The sequence below is a fragment of the Hyposmocoma kahamanoa genome, unplaced genomic scaffold, assembly GCF_003589595.1.
Source record: "Hyposmocoma kahamanoa isolate Upper Pololo Valley unplaced genomic scaffold, ASM358959v1 91, whole genome shotgun sequence".
Taxonomy (NCBI): Eukaryota; Metazoa; Arthropoda; class Insecta; order Lepidoptera; family Cosmopterigidae; genus Hyposmocoma; species Hyposmocoma kahamanoa.
The window spans coordinates 2155048-2177509 of record NW_020654684.1 but is presented as its reverse complement, the minus strand read 5'-3'; the positions used below and the strand labels follow the sequence as shown (position 1 = coordinate 2177509).

At 36.1% G+C, this 22462-nt stretch overlaps 1 protein-coding gene across 1 annotated transcript in view; it reads right to left on the bottom strand.

Annotated features, from left to right (window-relative positions):
- Positions 1-3369: 3369 nt before the first annotated feature.
- Positions 3370-22462, bottom strand: part of LOC113236297 — a 40426-nt gene continuing 21333 nt past the window's right edge. The window contains exons 7-12 of the mRNA XM_026472308.1: positions 21053-21274; positions 19919-20978; positions 17864-17918; positions 11595-11679; positions 8229-8273; positions 3370-5166 (exon numbers count right to left, since the gene is read on the bottom strand). Of these exons, the coding sequence (XP_026328093.1) occupies positions 8240-8273; positions 11595-11679; positions 17864-17918; positions 19919-20978; positions 21053-21274 (1456 nt within the window). The 3' untranslated portion in view covers positions 3370-5166; positions 8229-8239. The remainder of the gene's footprint in view (positions 5167-8228; positions 8274-11594; positions 11680-17863; positions 17919-19918; positions 20979-21052; positions 21275-22462) is intronic.

Here is a 22462-nt window from a genome sequence, read left to right as displayed (position 1 = left end):
GTTATTTATATTATTTATTATTTATAATGTATATTGAGCCTTATAAGCCTGTTGAACGGCGGAACGACTAAATCTAGTTGTTTGTGACTAGAGCGGATTGAATAGCGACTTTTTATCTGGCTAGTTAAATTTTGAAAACTCGACCTTGGTCACGGTGGAATAAGGCGCGCGTTTCCGAGTTACGATCTTGTATGGAGAGAAGCAGACCTCTGGAGTTACAGAATTAGCACTACTGAGGACACTCGGACCGGCTCAGACTTAGAAATTTGTTGTCAAGGACATAAGCAGGAAAAAAACTACATTTACTATTCATTATAAAAATTTACTCATAATATACAATGGGCATAATTTGGACTTTCCGATTAGACTTTCAAATACGTACATAATTTCCGCCCGCGGCGGACGATCGTGACAAAATAAATAAAGCTACGTCATGGGTGATTAAAAATGGACAACATTCTCCACTAATTTATTTAATATAACAAGACTGAGATGAGCTACAGGTGGCTCAGGGTCGTATTCTAGAACTCCACTCAATGCTCAAGTCAGGACTTGAGTATGATTCAAAACACTAGAAATCATTAGGGTCGTATTTCCAGTGCTTGAAATTATACAAGTCTGCTCAAATCCTGACTTGAGCATTGATTAGAGTTCTGGAATACGACCCTTAAAGTGCTATGACGACAATAGGTCGTATGAATTTGCCTTATTACAGCATGAACAATATGCGCATGAGTTAGTTACAAGAAGTAAAAAATACTGGTAAATGAAGAAAACAAATTATTCGCCTCCGACTCCTGTTAAATATAGACGTCTGACGTTGTTTACGAGCATTTTTTTTAATATCGATAGTTATTTTTAATATCTTTAAAAATGAAAATAAATTTACATCGCTTTTTTAAAATTCTGACTGAAAAAGTTATTTAGATAGTTCAATTTAGAATTTCATGTCGTATGTTATGACCATAACAAATCTTTTCTATCAAAATGTTTAGTAAAAATTGATACGACCTCGAATTCTATTTTAAAATTAAATTTTAAAAACGAAATTAATGCCATTTGAAAAATGTATATTAGTTCTATTTAGCTTAGTCGATATTAAAAAAATCATTGTTTTTATAAAGTACCTATCGAAAACAGCGGTTTTCTTTCGAGGTAAGTTTGTTTTTATCTATCCTCAATTTTACTATTTTTTTCCAAAGTGAATCAAGCAAAGCCTTTTGAGGTTGTATAGACTCTTTAAGTCTCAATTTACATTGCACCACATCGGCATAAATAGCGAATTTTTATAAGGAAATTGTACATTGCATAATGAACTGTATGTAAATTGTGTAACGTTCAAACTAGATACTATACGGAAGCGGAGGCAATTCCCGAGCCTGCGCAAGAATTTTCCGGACGCCGCGCGAATATTTTTAGCTCTTATGTAGTTTGTACGTTAGACAATTGACAATCTTCATTACGCTATGCTTACAAAAACTCGCTTTCGCAGTAAATGTGCCTAATTTTGTAAGGAATGGAATGTGAACTAATCAGTTTAATTGGTCTGAAACTAGGAGGTTCCCTGTACTATTCCTCCGTCCAACAATTTTTTTAACTTTTGACAAGCATGCCTACGCAGTTGCAATATTACATAGAAGCGTTTTGTCTTTACTATAGTGAAACGACGTGCTCTTTAGCTCCGATATTTGTCGAGGCGACAGAATATGTAAGGAAGACTGTCCAAGTTGATAATTTTGGTACCTGCCTAATAAATTATAATGAAACGAAATAAATTATTAATAATCAAAATATAGTTATTTTTGATACAAGTGCGGATAGTTAGTCATTGTTCACGAGTCTCGAGGCATCGAAGACTCGAGACAAGTGAAAATGACAAATCCGCATGTGTATCAAACAACGTTTTTTAATACATTTGCGAAAAACCTACATTGAAAGTAAAATAAAACAGTATTTAAAAGAAACCTCATTTTATTCCTTTGTCAATAACAAAATCAAATCGTAAAAAAGTTAATGAAAAAGGCGGGAATGTAAACGATGAAAAAAATTAGTACTTTTTTTGGCCGACTTTTTTCAATATGGCAACTGTTGCCAGTATTCAGCCACATTAAAATTACTATTTTATATTACTTTATTTTCTACATAATCGCTACTAAGGAGCATTTACTTCATAGGTGTAAAAATGCGGTCTCTCCATAGATATAGTATAGTAATGACGAATGACTTACGTCACAAAGCACATAAATATGAAATAAATATACAATCTCTTTAGTTCTATGTTTAAGACTTAAAACAACAGTAAATTTAAAAAAAACTGGAAAAGTAAAAAGCACTAGTGCGAGAAATCCAACTTTCCGCACGATTTGCAGTGCGAAAAATACCACGTTTTGAGCAACTGTGTTAAAAAATTATTTTCGTTTATTATAATGAATCGTCGGATTCTTTTCCATACGAACGGGAACCATCACTTGAACCCTCAGTAACATTGAATATTAATTCTTGAGTACACAAATTGTCAAACTCGTTTATATTCACGATTAAAATTTCTTCAGAAACAAAATCGATTGTTATAAAAGTCGATGCGGAAATGCATTAGGACACTAATTGATTAGAATTCGATGTCAAAAAAATGGTTGGACGGAGTATATGAGTACTAGAGCAACTACCCAGAACACCTAAACCAGAATCAATTTGCAAAAATTCTTTTCCTAAATTGGATCTGGAATCGAACCTGGAACTAACTCATTTACCCCCCACGGTGCTAACAGTTGGACAACCGTGGTCCTCTAATTTACATAATTGCAATTATTCAAAATTTGTACGGTGCACGGTAATTGTAACAGAATTTGTAAATGCATACAATTTGTGCGAAGTTTAGCGTCTTGTATTTAGTGATTTTAAAAATTTACTCAAAGATTTTTGTCCTGTTTTAAACACCCAGTGGAAGTCTCACAGTTACTTCGTATATTCAATTATAGTTTACTGCTCCACAGGTGCGTTACACCGACAGAAAACAAGAATTTTGATTACATCAGGCTTATGTACCCTCTCAAAACTGTCACATTTTTAACTGTAAATTGTGAAAGGGTACAAAAATTAATTATATAAAGGCTTTGAATTTGAAAAGCCAAAGACATCTTTGGCTCATCATGGCCAATTATCGTTGTCTATCCATTTCGTTTAAGAATACATAGTAATATATTCGACTTTGTGTGAAAATGTCCATTTTATTTTTTACTTTAAAATACATGCAACATCTGTAATATCAATACACGAATATATAAATTGCTACATACCATAATTTAAATAACGCATTGACCATTATATTTTCAATTAGTCGCTGTAGATGATAGACTTTTTGCAGGAAAAACGATCAATAGCACGTCAGTGAATGTTTGTTCAACGAAATGTAGACTGTCTGTCCAACAAAATATCGACCGTCTGTCCAACAAAATGTCGACTGTCTATCCAATTTTGTCGTCTGTCTGTCCAACAAAATGTCGATTATCTCTTCAATTTTGTGATCTGTCTGTCCAACAAAAAAATCTGCGTTAAAAAATCTCGACAAAAGAATGAAATGAACGTTAAAATATGAACGCATAATGTAGTGTGTGCAAATTTTCTATCGGTGTATTACGTACATGAGATTACAATACTGTTGATAAAAATAAAAGCATCACAACATAAAAATAGAAATGAGGAAGATTTAAAACAAAAGATAACATTTTGAGCAATATGTTCAACACATGCAACGTGATTTCATATACATTTAGAATGAATATTTATGAATTGTGATGAAAAAAAATTATTTACAACTTTGATACCGCATTCACAACTTTCGTCAGAATATTCTGAAACTCGTTAGCAATTCATATTATTGCATACAACAATTTAAAGTAGTGGAGCAGTAGTTTGTGTGAAACATAATACAAATACAGTTTTCACATAAAAAATATCAGGTGTCTTTATAAACTTATACAAAATCAAACTCCGTAAAGTACAACAAGTGATGTTTTGATTTTGTTGATGCTTGCGAATGCAACGTTTACGATTCATAATCCAGTTATAACTGACCACCTTTAAGGTTATTCATGGGCGCAATTATGAACTTTAATGAATAGTTGAAAGAAATATGTGTTCAATAATTATTTGGATAGCTGGACTAATATCTAAACAGGGCCGCTAATGGCGATACAAGACGGCGTAGTACCTATTTGTTTTACATTGTAGAGCTGCAATTTATCAAAGCCCCTCTAATTTCTAGTGATAACAAAGAAATCAACTAGATGGCGCTCATTGAACTGATTTTTGTGGATAGTGGCGGCTATTTGTTTAGGATTAGCGCCATCTACCTATAATAGGAAGCGTTAATTTATAAATTACTTTATTTACACGCACATTTGTCGACGTTCAGAAAATAATTTTAGCACAATCAATATTTGAATAATATTATAAGGAAATAAACGCAAAATAGGCGCCTTGACGTCGAGTTGCGGACACCAGCCCCCCCAGTCTGATCTAATTTAGATACGTCGGGTAGTTATGAACTGAGAGGTGTTAGGCAAAAGAACAGTTGGGTTAAAATTATGCCATCAGGCAGCGCCCTAGTGATGTAACGTCGAAAGAATTTATTCACAAAACGATTTAATAAAAACAAGTTTCTAAAGTTAAATATATTAAGCAACAGCTCTTACAGCGCATCGTAACCAAAAAGACACAAATAAGCTAAATTGGTTGTAATAAATTGTCATCTGCGCGTGCGATGGTAGCTAACAATAACAAACCGATTGTATTGTTGTTTACAGCATTATATTTCAACGCCTCAGTTCATAAGAGCCCCTCTATCAAATTGTTTTACTACGATATTGCTATCCTGTACTTTAACGTCCTCTTCGACATTAATATAAAGGTTTTTTAGCTCATTGACAATTATATAGAAATAGTAAGCCAAGGTACGCCGCAAAGGTCGTCGTACATATACTTTGGGCAGGTGTAATGAATTACAAACCAAGTACAAAAGAACAAAATAAAAGAGAAAATGTAATGTACCTTTTAAAGGCACAACGTTGCATTGACAAGCACCGTGGCTGAGGCCGTAGAATAAATATACTATTATCGACTCAACAATGCTCTCTCGCTTAGTACAAGTGCTGCCGTGGTTTCAACCTGTGAAAGAAGAAAACTTGTTATTTTCTAGCTGTTCTTAGAAAAAAAACATGGTCATAGACGTAACCTTCTAGTATGGTGGTCACGGTACATACCAACACCCATCCTATTTTTTATCATACAGCAGTAAAGATGGCATTCACTCACTCACACATTCGAGTTTTCATTAGTTTTTATCTCTGGGTGACGGGTGAAGTGGCAGTGCCCCTCATAAAGCTCTGAATGGCACTGCAACTGTTATGGATAGGAGAGTCGCTTGCCACCAGTAAAAAACTCGATACTTTGCTGAAAACGTGCAAACTGTGTTTCTCTTCCCCCAAAAGATGGAATAATAGGAACAGTCATCTTGTTTTTTATAACAGTTTTGTAATGTAGCCTCGTGTTCCATTGACTTACAAATAAATGGACGACGGGTCTAATACAAAAACCACGAAAAAAAGTCCCAAGTCAACCTATTTAAACGTAGTGACATGTCAAGGAATATGAAAAAGCTAAAACGTTGAATTTAAATTGTAATGTCATCGCAGTACTGTCTAATTTTGCTTGCTTCGCTGTCAGTCGAACAAACGAAGACTAGAGCGTGAATGACGCTCTGTATACGATTTTAACGCCCTATAAGTTCAGACACTTTTTAGCGCGGACCCGACGTCCATATAATTGTAAGTCAATGTCGTGTTCTCAAGATTTCATAACTGTCAAAGAACAATGGCGAACTTCTATGTAAATTTTTGCTGACATAATTTGCATGCGTCTACGTAGAAAAATACGCGAAAATAAATAATTTAAATTCTTGAACAAATTTGGTACTGACTTTACTATTCTGAAATCCGGAATTAAAAATATTCCAGTTTGTAGTTTTGGACTTTATATTGAATAAAATATATTCGGTGTATTATTATATCAAAATAAACTACAGAAGCCTTAAACAGAGTTAATAGAAGTTGAATGGTGACGTGGGTTCGTGACTGGAAACATGCCATCTATCTCTGACAACGGGAACTTTTTCCCTGTCCCTTTCACCACTTTCTCGCGTGGCATATTTGGTGGAGGAATTATCTACAGTATTTTTTGCCAATAGAGTAGATAATATCATATAGCAAATCGGTCGAATCAGTACATTTGATATTACGTGAACTAACTTAACGTGGACCAATCTACATATATGTAAGTATTGAAAATCTCTTTTTGGCGGTTAGATGTTGCTCAACCTCAAGAAACTAAGAAACTGACAGTTGTAGATATCAGTCCGGTTAACATATTAATAAATAATTTGAGTTTCATTTTAACATGATTTCTTTTTATCAGACTTAGACAGGCCTTTAGTATGATTTGAAAAATGTTACAAATATATTTCATTCAATCTTCTAATTATGACTTTTAAGACGCTAAAGAATTATTTTCACAATAATTTCGCCATTGTCCTTTTTTGGGTTTGGAGCGATCTTAACGCCATCTCTTTAAAATCGGTCAATGTATTTCGCCATTGTCCTTTTTTGGGTTTGGAGCGATCTTAACGCCATCTCTTTAAAATCGGTTAATCTATTTTGTTTGTCTGTTTTATCGACTAAGGGTGCGTATAGATCTGAATGCGTTGCGAACGCGCTGCATGTGCGCTGCACGCGTGTCGCATGCGTGCATTTAAATACATGCACATTAAATACAAACAGGTAGGTTTTAAGTACTTTCACTCCCGGTGTTCCTCTTACCCCACTGATCCTAGTACATTTTAACGTGCATTAGGCGTTTAGTGCCATTCTTATTATAGTTTGCTGTGTCTTGGGAGGTTAGTACTAACAAAAATAAATAATATTAGAAAAGGGACAATAAATTCGAATGGGATGAATAATGAATTATATGATCCAGGTATATTAAACAAACAAAGCATAAAATATAGGGTGCAGGCCGAATAATACAAGGGAACTGTTTACTGGAAATAATAAAGATGGATATAGGCTTTACGGTTATAGAAACTATAGAAATTTCAAAGGTTAAACCCCACTGTCATCGCCAGAGAGCAAAACAGGCACAGTATACATATTTATTATTAATCCTAAAAGGCTAACTAACGTACTAAAGCAACTGCTAGTTGCATATTAGGCATTTTTATCGTTTATATGTGAATTACCGTCACCTATCAGTAGTCCGAAATGACGTTTCCCAGAAATAACGTTTGGTCGAAATTTCATAACCTCGAAAGTAATTTCGAGAGGTAAATATTTTTTCTTTTAAAACTTAACCTAACCTCACCGAACCTAATCGTGTCTTTGCGATAAACATTCAACATATCCTGAAGGACAACTGTTTCGTTATAATTCGGTTGTCGGTATAACGAAACGGACAAAACAATTTTCGACTTTGTGATGTGTTATTACGTGAATTACTTAACGAAATTTAAGCAAATATACTCATCTCAAATCTCTAGTTATCAGTAAATAGAATTTATGTAGTGGCACCAAAGGTGGGTATTTTAATGTCCGCTCCAGTAGAATATATAATTATGGGCGCAGTACTGATATATACTAACAGTGGGTGTTAACCCTAAAGCAGTGTAAAAGGTGGAAATAGCAAAAAAAAAAATTTAAATAAAAATGGGAGATGTAGATCGCGGCAAATAACCTTAACACTGAGCGCGGCAAGCTTTCTTATACTACAACAATGGCACCCGCACAGATTTATTAGCTTCGAAAATGTCGCTGAATCGACCTTGTTGCCATGCAAATAATAAGTATTAAACAAGTGTAAATAGTCGATTGTTAAATTTGCCGTTAACTACAACATAAAAATAAAAACCATTAAGAGTCGGTCCCCAATTTATCAGCACGCCTCGGCACCGCGTCCAAAGTAAATCATTTAAATGATTATACTGTATATAACACACAAGTTTATAGGAAATGAAACTATTTTTCCGGATTTAAATCGCGTATATTTGTTTTTTCAAACAAACCGACGTTTTGGGCCCTTTACAGGTCCCATGTTCACGGTTGACTGACCTGACACAAGTTTATTTTGAATGCGGTGCTAATGCGTGATCGCAAATGGGGCCCTACCCTAACTGTACTGACCGGTGATCGCACTACATCCATCCATTTTGTTCAAAGATTTTTGTTCTGAAACAAATTTTGCTTTTATTTTTTTAAACATGGATATCAAGACTAGATATTGCAGCAGTCATATCGCATCTACTAAGATAAATACAATTCTATAAACACAGATATCCATTGCAAAAAACGCTAGATATACCGCGTGTTTGAGAGAACGCACTTAGCAAAAACGGACTAAGATAGATATAATGCACGTAGTAGAAATAGAAATGCACCCACGGTAAAGTTGACTTAATGCTGGAGTTTATGGTCCGTTATTCTGGCTAAGCGGAGAGGTGAGATGTGTTTAAACAACCAGTATAATTTGTTGTTTTCGTTAAATATGAAAAAAGTCTTTATAAGCTTTCGCGATTACGGCACACTGCAAAAGAAACTATTTATTCGGATCCAAATCGCGTGGAAAGAACGCTTGTGACAAAAACTTAAAACCGAGAAAATCATTTTAAACAAACGAAATTTAAAAAATATCATATACCTTATCCACGTAGAAATAGTGACAGATTGGCCTTTTTTTACTGACCGCACTAGTATACGTGACCATACGTCCGTCGCATTGAGCGGGACAGTCCCGCTTTTATGCTTCATGTCACGCTGTGCCCAAAATCCTTAAAGATGTCTTGCTTTGACAAAACAAGATACACGTGACAGTAAATTTTAAAAATGGCGTGAACTACACAAGATTTGTTGTTTTTTAAATTTTTGATCATTGAAAACGTTTAGTTATATTTGAATTTTTTTTATCGTGAAACAATAATAAATGTACAGGCGTCCCGCTTTGAGCGATAAAATAATGACCACATTAAATACACAAAACAATTTTCTTTTTAAATGTCACATGCGACCTTTCACTCAGCGGCAGCAATATATTTGTTTTTTCGAACAACCCAACGGCCAAAACCAAGTCACAAGGCAGCCGTGAATTATTATAATATATATATTATATTGAATATAATATATATATTATAATACAGGTTCAATATAATATATTATATTGAACCTGTAAACGTTGTACCAAACAAATCAAACAAATTTCATTTCCGATAAAGACACTCCGTTGGTTAAACATATCTATGTATATTTTTCTCCGCTTTAGGTGAATAACGGGAATAGTGTTTGATAATATGAATATTAAATGGAATGATTAAAACCACCACTGAATAGTCGGTATTTTAAATGAAGTTATAACTGGGTGCAATGGTAAACAGTGAGAAGCTTAATATTATACAACCCAGACTAACAGGAAAGTCAAGAAAGAGCCGGACATCTTAAATCTGTACTATCACTAAAAAAAACGTTACTATGAAAACTTTGGCTATACTAATTATGACAATTAGTCGGAACAGATACTATATAGCACTCACAGGCCTTATACCTAAATAGACGCCGCAAGTGTACCTCATTCACGTGCCCAATATAATATAAAAACGCTTATGGTCTCTCCACCCTACCCTACCCTACCCGCGAAGCATGAGTGTGCATCGCATTCGCATATTCGTCGCGGCTTCGCGTCGCATTCGCGGTTCGTTCCCGATTGTTGTCGGTATTTTGTCCCGCGATAAAGGTATCGCGAAGAGCGAACTTGGCGTGACCGCGACAAGAATTTACATTCGGGTGCGGTTCATTTGCCGATGTAAGTACCGCGGGCGGTTGTGTTTGTAATTTTATTGTTGACGATTCGAACGATTTGACGATTTGGGGTGGTGGTGGTTGGGGCACACACTTCACGTATAGATATTAAAAATTACTCACAACCTGCTATGTTTTTTTCATTTGTAGTTTTAGTTTCAAAATTGTCAATACATTTTAGACATCAATTTTTCCATGCCTTTTTTTCCAGTCGATTAGAATAACTGGCGGAACTGATATCCCATATTGCAAGGTGTTGTTCTGCATTGTCTATAAATTCTTCAACTCGATTTTCGTACATCGTTTCGGCTGCAGCGCGGCTAACAGCGACTAATTTGAACGCGCCCTTACCATTGAAGTCGATTAAAAATTTAACTACAAATCTTTAATTTTTTAAGGGACAAACATTTTTTTCAAAACAATACAGTGCATCAACTTATTCTGGTATTATTTATTTATTACTCCGGCCTTTGAATTTGTGAACCGATTTGGATAAAGCTTCTTTTTGTTGGAAAGAGGGTACCTCAGCAGTGTCCCATTTAATTTTGAAGAACATATCGACTGTGAACTGGCAACCGGTACTATCTCAATTTTGACAATTTTACAGGATGAAGAAAATAATTGTTTGCGTCGTTTGTATAGCATCTGGTCAGAAATTATTGCAAGTTCAATGAAGGCGATTCAGGCGCCAAAATTAAATGTATCTAAGATGGAATTTCTTGCAACGCGGAGGAGTATGAAATAGTATAAAATGGTATTAAATAGAAATTTTTAGAAAATTGTACCGGTTGTCAGTTTACAGTCCATATTCCACCTCTAAGGGTGGTTATTTACGCATGAAGACTTATTTTTATAATAAGGAGCAATTATTTTAATGGACGTTTTTAATGTGCTCCAACTAAAGGCGTTTTTCTCTCAATACACTTTAAGCAGTGAGCACCGATTTTTATTATCTCCTGTGTTAAGTCGCATATAGTGGCGAACTAGGGGGATGCATCCGGTTTTTTTGCACTTTCCGGTAACCTATTGCAACAAAACTTGGCAAATAGATGTAATTCCACGAATATTTGAAGTCGGTTTTTTTAGTGCTTTGTAGGTACTGAGATTATTTAACTATATAAGTAACGTTTCTTTAGTGCAGGGTCTGCGTCGTCGATTTAATCGATCGCTTTAGCACCGAAGTTGCTATCACCAAAGCGGTTGTGACGTCATCGGAGTTTTCATGCAGATGCACTTGCGGCGTCTATTTAGTTGATAACTTTTTTGCTTAAATAGGACAGTTACAAAATTGTACATTATAGTGTTATTTGTACAACACTAACAAATACGCAAGACCGTTCGTAAACTATTTAGTCCTTTAAGGTCTAGTATTTTAAAAATAACCGTGTGTGTACACAATTTGTTTTCGTATTATTTTTAAGACTTTCAAGTGATAAAAGCACTTTCGATGTATGATTACACGTGACTTTATTATACCAAGAGCACTAATTGTTCCTTACATTTTTCCGCGGCATTGCCGCGTTGCTTCAAGGTCTGCGGTAAGCCTAATTTAAGTTATACGCAAACATTCGTCGTCTCACAGTAACGTTCAAGGCGCTCTTGACTTGTTAATCTGTTAAAATGGAAACGAAACAAAAAAAAGCGACTATATTCTATCTACAAGCGGTTATGAGGGTGAAATGATATATCCTCATAACTCACAATTTGTCTTTTTCGGAGCGTGCATCACCGAATATGGATCCGCGAGAGTTGAACGCCGATTGGCTGGAAGACTTCTCGCGTTTTGCTACACGGAAGAAATTCTAGTTATAAATGGTATCTATATGCAAAAATGTGTGGGCCAAAATTGTTGAGCGATAAAAATAGACCTATCAGTAACACCATATACCAATAACTCAAAAGGACTGTTTAGTACGAGAGACTCCTTGATTCGTGGGTTCTGGGACCCTTGGTCGAGAAAGACCGCCGATGGCGCGTAAACGTAGAGGGAGAATTGGGTAGAGGGGATCTATAAATAATAAAAACCGTACAAGCGAGACAGATTTATGCACAGACATATCGGAGTAAACGAGAAAACAATATTATTTTTTGTCCCGTTCTACGTATGCGGTTTTGGTTGTATGACTCAACGCTCGTTGAGTCCAGCAAATCCTTCCGAGCGTTTGATGTGCATCGATTTTATGTGTTTGTGCTTTTAAGAAGTGTTTTACAAAGTTACTAACCGTTCCTTTGTAGTAATTGACAATTATTGCAGCTTGCAATAATGGTGCATTGTTGTATTTTAGGCTGTAAAAGCCGTACGGAACGAAAAATTCCCAACATAACCTTCCACACGTAAGTTTTAATTTTTCATTACAATCAATGAATTTTCTTGTATGAATTACTAGTGAAATACTCTTACAAGCCTGGAATATTACGACTTCATGTATTTTAGATGATATTTGAAGTTTTTCTTGATTAAAAGATTTTTGTTTGCATCGTATAAACCTCCTAAAATAAGGAGAATAGCTTACTTTTGTCAAATATGTCTATCTCGCTTCTACCAGCAGTGGTTATGATACGCGAGAAAGAGAGATCAAATAAATAATGTAAAAATTTTTTTCCCCAATTTATGGGTCATTTTAAATATTGTATTTTTTTACTTTTCAATACTTTTTCAGTTCGAAATATGTATACTAAGTTAATACTGTTCAAGGGCCAATAAAAAGTAATGATTTGTCTTAATTGTTTTATTTGGTTACTAAAACTCTACCAAGCTAAATGTGGTCTGGCGGATTCTCCCTCCTTAGACTCGGCAGATTTCATCATTATCATGAACCCATTTATACGTCCCACTGCTGGGCACGGGTCTCCTCTCAGGCGAGTGCTTAGGCGACAGTCCACCACACTGGCCCAATTTGGGTTGGGGACTGCACACGTTTTCCGAGGACTTTGAACCTTCTTCAACGTTTCATCACGATGTTTTCCTTCACCGAAAAGCTCATGATAAATTTCAAATTAAATTTCGCACAAATTCCGAGACACTCAGAGGTGCGAGTCGGGATTCGAACCCACGACCCTCTGCCTTGAGAGGCAGTAGGTCAAAAACCATTAGGCTACTACGGCTACATTTTCATTTCAATTTCTTTAACGAGGTAAAATTTTAAAAGTAGACAACCCAGAATTTATAGGTACTCTGTTGGTATCCCTTTTCAGTATACGCGAGAAGCTTCTCTATTCTTTTTTTTTATTCTCCCTCTACGCGCGTAAAAGACAAATCCGTCTGACATCTATTTGACAGAAGTCAGTCTATGGTCAAAGGAGGCGCGCGCTATAACTGCTAATTTCCATACTACAGACAGGAACTTTAAAAAGGTCAAAACGCCGTCTTACATCAAGATGGCGCTGATCAATAGCCTGAAAGTGGTTTACATACTTCAGGATACATAATTCGCACCACCTCGCATTTTTGTTTTAAACGGCTAGAATACAAAAGTAGTGTTATCGTCGAAGAAAACGTTTTTCCCCGGTTTTGCAAATCCAAAATTCCAAAAAGGTTTTATGTATACTAGTTTCAAAATTGCTTAATAGTTTTTGATCAATCAAACATTGTATAAGCGTAGGGCATTTAGTGCTGAAAATGCGAGCTGGCTCGAATTACGTGTCCGGGAGCGTATTATGTAATGGCCGTGCATATCATCTTCATCTTTAATATGAAATATAAGAGTAGTGTTGCCACTTCAGCCGATTTTAAGCTAGATTCTTTAGCCACATTTACGGAATCGTTAGCTACAAAAAAAAACTTGGTGACTAAAACATTTTAGCTACCATTATTAGCTTATTCTATATACACTTTAATAAAAGTTATGCTTTTACAGACAATTTCTGAACCAAAAGTGAATAGCCATTAAAAATGCAACAAATTAATGTTGTTGTAAGTTTTCGCAATGACAGCTTTCTAACGCTGAAGTGGAGTTTTTTCTGTCATGAGCTCACCGTAAATTAAATATTAAGGATCAGAGATTTTTTTTGGAGAAAAATAATGACACATGTGCGACTTACTCAATCCCAAATAACATCTTAAAACTAATAGGAAAACAAAACAACTAGAAAAAAAACGAAAATGAAGCTGGACCTTCAACATCACAAGATGCTATGATATTCTTTTGGACTTATAATTAGTACAGTAGTAGCAAGTAGCAATCTCATATAGCTTTTCTTCCGCCACTTTTGGCTACTTTTATCAGAATTGAGGTCTTAGAATTTAGCAACATTTTTTACTTAGGTTTAGCTATTTCCTCCCTGGGCAAGGTGGCAACACTGATAAGAAGCAAGTATTTTTTCATTGTAATATTATTCAAATATAGATCATGAACCTAATTTATTTTCTGAATTTTGACAAATATGCGAGTCTATAGACGGCATTGCGTGTTACAAAGTCATTCATAAATTAACGCTTCCTATTATGGGTAGATGGTGTTAATACTAAACAAAGTGAAAAAATAACCGGTACTACCATTAAAATATGTGGAATAAGCGCCATCTAGTTGATTTGTTTGTTATCACTAGAAATAAGAGTATCGTTGATAAGTTGCAAATTACAGTACCGGCACGCTATGATGGCCGTTTTCACAGATTACAATAGTGAAGTCAAAACTCAATTCACTATCGAAAAAAAATATAATCAAATGCGAGTCGCATCTATAACTTTTTAGATTTATAACTAGTATTGCAAGGGGAAGCTGATAAAAAGTTTTAATAAAACGAAAATAGAAATATTTACTTAATATATCGTCTATTCGAAACTGCTTTGTTTTGCATCGAGCTTTGACGCGAGTTTGCCGGAGGTAGAAGTTGTGCTGGCCAGCGATCCCATAAGTGACGATCGTATTAGATTTCATTGTTTTTAAATTCGAATTTCGATAAACAAATGCTGTGTCGTAAAATTATACATTCTATAAATTTTACTGCACCTCACTGTTGACAACAATGTACATCAATTTCGTAGTACGTAGTTACGAATTATTACGAAACTTGAAGAGCGGACAACGTCAAAACGTCCATCGTAGCGTGCCGATACTATAGTTACAAAAATAGCTATTTGGTACTCGTCGCGAAATCTGGTGTACCAAAAGATACCAAATATCCGACTACGCAGTCTCGCGATTAGCAGCCCTCAAGAGTAATTGGTTCATGGTAACACATAGACATGTGCGCTGCGCTGTCACCGCAGAAAAATTTGATAGGGGTAGATTTTGTCTTATTTTAATTAACTATCAAATACTTTGTTAATTATTTACTTCAATACAATAATTCTGTACAATTGAAGGAAACGTTACGTAGGGTCATATTCCAGAACTCTACTCAATGCTCAAATCAGGACTTGAGTGTGGTTTAAAGCACTCGAAATCGTACTCAAGTCCCTGCCATTAGGGTCGTATTTCCAGTTCTTGTGTTTCCAGTGCAATCCTGACTTGAGTATTGAGTAGAGTTCTAGAATACGACCCGTAAACTATATTTCAAATAAAAGCGTTTTTTACTCCGTCCAACCATTTTATTCAACTTTTGACAACTCGAATTGTAATCAATTAGTGATGTCCTAATGCGTTTCCGATTCGATTTTTTATAACAATTGATTTTATATATGAAGAATTTTATATATACCGTCACTAGCTCTAGAACACCATGTACTATAGTCTATTTCAATAGAATTGAGAGTAAACGTAAACAAACCAGTTGGGTTAAAATTCTGAAGAAATCACTCACTATATGGAATAAGTAACACTTTTATGTGTATTTTGTAGGTTTCCACTAGATATCTCACTACTTTTTCCAACAATATTCGTTTGTTATGCATTATAAAATCATAATTGAAAAATCTTCGCCGAAAACTGAGATTGATTTGACAATCCATAGTCTAGAATGTCTATGGTTGCATAGGGATGTACGGAAAAAAGTTCAATTGAGTGAATCATAGTTTGAGTAAGTGATTGCCTCAAGAGTCACCAGAAACTTACGTCTTGAAGTCATTTGACCAACTCTTATTTCTGTACCGCTTACAAACGATTTAGCGACTTGTTAACTATCAAGTATTTTCATAATTTTCTGTATTTAACTGATAGCTTCTAACTTTTAAACAATAAATGTCAATAATCGTAAATAAAGAAACGTTTTTATATGTATCACCTTCAATCAATTTACAACGGTCAAATGCGCGGAATTCACTTGATGTTAGTCCAACAGATTCAATTGATCGATCTGATTCATTCAATAATTGATTAGTAAATTACTCTACAATTGCCCATCACTAAACCGACTATGGTCGGGTCAATGCACTCAATGTTTACCTTTACTCTCAATTCATTTGAAACAGGGTATACAACATTGATGCAATAAAGATTATGACTATGACTATGAAGTTAAAATAGTGAATTTGAGCTGGTTCAAAAAGGAAGATGTTGTCTGATTGAGATCGCGATGTTGCATTTGACAATTTGTGTACTCAAGATTTAATAATGATGTAAATTAGGATTCAAGTGATGATTCCCTTTCATGTGGAGAAGAATCCGACGATTAATTACAATAAACAATAACAATATATTATAATTATTACATTTCATTATAATATATTATTAACTTGAATAATTTTCGTTACATAATCCGTTGGCTCAATAAATATCTGAGCTAAAGAGCACGCCGCTTCACTAAAATTAAAAAATAAAAGTTTCCGGAAAGTATTGCATTTTTTGTCTATGGTTGTAAGTCGATAATTACGGAACTTCGGAGGCATGCATATGTCAAAAGTTAAATAAATGATCGCACGGAGTATAGTTCTTTGAAAAAGTTGAAACTGAATAAGAAAGGTTGGTTTAAACAATATTTTAGTGTTTTTAAGGAACACCTGAAAAATACATGCCAAAACGATCACACTGTTGGCGGCCGAATAACCATCAGATGCCACTGGCATACATGTCTAGTAATAACTATTATGTTTTTTAATCCTTAGGTGAATAAATGCTCGGTTTTAACGCTCAACAATCTTGCATCCTGCATTTAGAGCACTTGTCTAAAACCTTCGAAAGAAGAGAACAGATACTCAACGGTAAATAAAAAACTAGTCTTTTTGAGAGTTCTATTCACCCCATCCGAGTGTATTCAGTGTCCTGCTTTTACATAGAGAAAGTATTAATTGAGACCGTGTCATGTGGTTCCTTTTCAACTCTAGGTGTTGACTAACTTATAATTAAGCAAAGTGATTTTTGTTAAAAAGGTCTGGTTGTTGAATACTGGCATCAAATTACATATACAATTAGAAATAAGTACGGAAACTAAACGAAACGCGAGCGCGCCACCTAGCGGTGTAAGATCGTATAGCTACGTTACCCGCGCTTCTAGTGTCCTGCGTTTCGCCTAGTGCCTAATTTTAACCGACTTCAAAGAATGAAGTTCTTATTTCGACTGTATTGTTTTTATGTATGTAAGTACGCGATAACTCAATTTGTGAATCGAATTTGATGATTTTTTTCTTTGTTGGAAAAGTACAGTACTGGAGGGTACCTGAGTATTGGTTCCATTTAAATTTGTAGTACATATTCCACCTCTAAGGGTGGTAAACTAGGGGATGAATCCGGTTTCACGCACTTTCCGGTAACCGACATCAATAAAACTCGGCAAATAGATGTATTGCAACAAACTTCTGAAGTCGGTTTTTTTAAATAAAAAAGTTATAATTATGGTAGTTAAAATTAACAGAAAGTACAAGTTGTTATAAGATTTCGTAGAATATACAGTGTTCTCATTGCACTATACCTAAACCACGACAATTATGACATATATAAATAATACTAACATTGTAATTTGCTGACAGGTATTCTGCGAGTATATATAAGTATTCAACAAGACATCTTTTTAACAAAAAATTCAAACTTAGCAGTATGTAGATTTAGAAATCTGTTGTAGACAATAAAATTTAGAAGAGAACAGATACTCACCACTGGTTATGACTCCGCCGTAGGAATTGTTGAATTTGGAAGCTTCTTGCGAATGCTGAAATGGTATGAGAGCCACAATTTCATTGTTTGAAATTATTATAGTATAAAACAAAATGTCTTACATGGTTTCAGCTTGAATTCAAACTTTTTTCCATACTAATATGGTTAATTTTGCTTGGTTCAAGGGCAGGGACACTAGCATTATTCCTGAATTGACTTTTTTACAAACGAAATTAAAAGCACTTGAAAAATGTACATATATCGCATTGCATATTCAAGTTCGATTTAGTTTAGAATACTTAAGAATGATCAAAAACAGGTTCCAATGTAAGTTGTATGGTCTACAACGAAGGTTCAGCTACAAATGGAAAGTCAGGTGGTACACAACCACCTTTCAGGTTAAGATATATGCATAACCGCTTCTGCAGATGTACAGTAGATGATATATTACATAAAGAAGGCATTTATATAAAACCTTGACGATCATTAACTTACTAGAATTAGTCTCCACACATCAAGGATTGTGGACAATTGTGTGACTGTCTTAAATGCTCTTGGGGAGAAGACCAAAGTAGTTTTGTAATGAATTTCAGTAGCTCTAGGAGGACAGATACTGCTATTCTCGCATAGATTCATGTCGCGCCCTTCCGTGTTAGCCCTACAGACCTGATATCAAAGGTAACAAAGAAGCTGATGCACTTGTGCTCCCTTATGGTCTTAAACTGTTCACTGGGATTCCCAACTGTGGGGGTGGAGAGCTAAAAGGTCAGGGTGGAAAGAAACTGAGAGTGTTAGGATGTGCTAGAGTGAGCAATGTAAGTGTAGTGTGGGAAGTGCTTCTACAGCTAAGATTGCATATCAAGGGAAGAATAATTTATAGGATAATCGATGGAAGAATAGATTGTAGAAGAGTAACATATCTGTCAATCAATGTCAACATATAAAAAATTTAAACACGAAATAAATATGTTTATAAAGTGAAATATATGAAATAGTATGTAGTTAGCATTGGAAAAACGAATAACAAAATTCGGAGATACTATCAGTACAATAGAATATACCAAGGTTGGGAGATCAGACATGAAAAGTGAGTAAATCATAAAAGTGCAAGAAATAGCTTACAATAGCAAATTTAAGTAATTTAGACACTAATATTATAGAAAATATTAGTTGAAACTCTTTCTTATAATGAGAGCATCGAATATATAACCAGAAATAGAGACGAAATAAGGGCCATATATTCCTGGTAACACATTAGCGATACAGCTCTTATAAATATCAACTCCCGTTTGCACTGAAATATAGACAGGCCAACTACTGACCTGTGTGTATGTCCCCGTATATTAAAAAAAAATTGTGTATTTATTGTAATAAAGATAATATCTCTAACGATGTCGTGCTGTTCTATTCGGTGGTGTGGAAAAACAGCAAAACATGTAATTACAAAACAAACAGAATCACATTTCACCAGTAACTAAATATTAAATATGTAATTTTGCAATTTTCGTCCATAATAGCAAAGCTCAAGTTAACTGGACGATTAGAAGTGAAACAGTTGGCGACACCCGTCAATTGTTTCGAACTCGGGCTAGCCAATCGGAGTGCAGTTGTCACACTAATGATATGGCAGAATAGTTTTCAAACAAATTAAATGACATTTCGTCTCCATTTCTGGTTATATACTCGATGAATGAGAGATGAAGATGATAGGGTTCCGTAGTTACACTACAAGATATATGATTACAAGCCAACAGTCAGTTTAATTTGAAAGCCTACAGCGTTAAACATTGTAAGGAAGCTCCAAATGTTGACTCCATCTCGTGCAGACCACTTAGGTTTGAATAAGCATATATGTAACATTAGGAGTTAAGTGAGTGACTGTAGATTCTGCTTTGAAGCGGATGTGACGCCTACGCATTCCTAAGTCAATGTTATTATTAGCATACATAAGCACAAGCCAGATGTGGGAAAATTAATCAGAACTGTGAGAATCCTACAGTTCCTTAATTGTGTCAGTCTTTTCTGAGTTGAAATTAACAAACTAGTAATGCTTACCTCCAAATCCCTCAAATTCTTCATCACAGAATCGAAATCCTCTTTTGTCGCTTCGTCTAACTTATCACTCCTATGTTCACTGTCTTTAACATATCTCTCACTATTGTCCTTGTGATTCACTTCGGGCACACTGAGTTTGTCTCTTGAAGGCACTGAATCACTTTTTTCACTTGGCCTTTCACTTTTAATGTCTTCCACCACTTCTACATCACTGCTACTGTCGTCCACAGCCAGAGGTTCTTGTTGAAGATCACTTAAAGGGTCTATGTCTGACAGTATCACTATATCTTTCTTCTTCTTCACTTCTGGAGGCCTTTTATCGGGTTTTATGAACGTAGGCGAATGGTGTACAGGAACTAAAGTAGGTCTAGGTATGTTGTTCTCGGCTATTCTCATGCTCTCAATTTGTTTTTGACTAATCTCGAGTTTCGTCTTTGGACTGGGCGTGAGCGGCGAATGTTTCGGTTGGTAACTCGTGTCTACATGTAACGGAGTATCAATTTTTTTCTCTTTATTCGTGCTCATCGAATGTGATGAATGATTTTTCTCCTTTTTGTGTTTATCTTTATCTCTCCTATGGATGTTCTCTAGCGCCTTCTCTTTTTCTTTTTTGACCATCTCGTTCAACACCGCCGGGGACTTAATCCTTATCAGAGGTTCCTTACTTTTCTCCAAGGCCATTTTCTCCTTAGAAGGCACGGGCGTAATGGTAATGCTCCCGATGTTATTCGGCGGAACGTACACCTCCTCTTTCGGCTTCTCGGCCGCGTCCTTCCTCCGGTCCTCCTGCTTTTCGACGACCAAATCTTTGCTCAGCGAGAAGTTGATCAAGCCGCCGAACACGGAGGACTTGAACCTGTCCTTGTCGTCGGCGAAGGGCGCGTCGCACTTGTCCGGCTGCGGCTTCATGGTGGTGACGGTGAGGGAGCTGGGGAAGTGGATGTTGTCGGCGAAGGACAGCGGCGCGAGGGGCGCGGCGGGCGCGACCGACGCGACGGGCTGCGACGAGGAGCCCAGCCGCTGCCGCTTGAGCTCGCCCGCCTTGAGGTCCTTGCTGAGGCTGGAACGAGAACGGCAGAGGTGAGGCGCGGTGCGGGCGGGGCGGGGGCCGGGGCGGGGCGGGCGGACACTCACTCGGCCTGGCGCAGCAGCGTGGGCATCCGCACGAAGCCGTTGGGGAAGAGCGGCAGCGCGCGGCGCGCCAGCAGCGCCGCCGCCGCCTCGTGGCCGGGCGCCAGGCGCTTGAGGCGCGCCAGCAGCTGGCGGCTGCGCGGGCACCAGGGGAAGCGCCGCTTCGGCAGCCGCCGCTCGATGTGCGGCGCGCCCTCCGCCGCCGACGCGATCAGCAGCTTCTTCCTGCCGCCCCAGACGCTCTGTTACTGTCTATCGTTGCGGTTCAGTTGTACATATGCCGTCCGCTAACTGTGGCTTATTTGGAAAGTTGGATTTTTCGCACTAGTGCTTGTTACTTTCCCATTTTTTTTATTTACTGTCGTTTCAAGTCTTGAACATAGAACTAAAGAGGTTGTATATTTATTTAATATTTCTGTGATTTGTGACGTCATTAAAACTTACATTTACTTGCAAACATCTTATTTGTCTAAATTGCATAGGTGTTTTATAAAGCAACAGCTTACATTTAAAAACACCAAAATATTTTCCATAAAGATGGCCGATTAAGTATAAACAATGACCAGAGGTGAGTCTTACGCGAAGCCGCTACGCGCCGCGCCACTAAAATAGTAATTTTAATGTGGCTGAACTGGCAACAGTTGCCATTGTACTCTGAATTTTTATCAGACAAGACTGTTTTATTTTACTTCCAATGTACTTTTTTCGAAAACGTATTAAATGTTTAATACACGTGCGGATTTGTCATTTTCACTTGTCTCAAAGCCTCGAGACTCGTGAATAATAGCTATTCTGAGATATCGTAAAAAACCACTTTTAGAATATTGAAATTATTTAATGATATTTCAGTTGTGCATCGTTACGGTAAGTTCCAATAAGTCAAAACCCGTTAACAAATCGTCGGTTAAAAGGTAAAACTCATTAAGTGACATTTTGTTCAAAAACTAGATTTTTTCAATTTTGCTTTATTGGGAAGAACATCTATGACAAGAAAAATTCAGTAAGTCTGTGGTGTCCTTCATGTTTTAATACATACCAGTCCTTTAGTGATTTTTCATAATGAAAAAATACAAAATCTTAATTATCTCCCTTTGGCCAATTAGGCTATTAGTGAGTTTTACCTTTTAACCGACGAAATTTTAACTGTTTTTGAAAGAGAATTTTGTGCTCTATTTTTTGCTATTTAAAACGGTTATTTCATCATTTGACACTTAGCTGCATTTTAGTTAGTGGACGGCAGATATACCTCTTCCCTCAATGTACGAACCACGTGACAGATTCATATGCCATTAGTAAATGTAAAACGGTCTCCGCGACACAAACCTGAGCTTAGTGCAGAGGTAACTAATGAATAATTTACGAAATTGCCTAGTTTATTGTGGAACTTCAATAATCTATATTATTTATTAATAC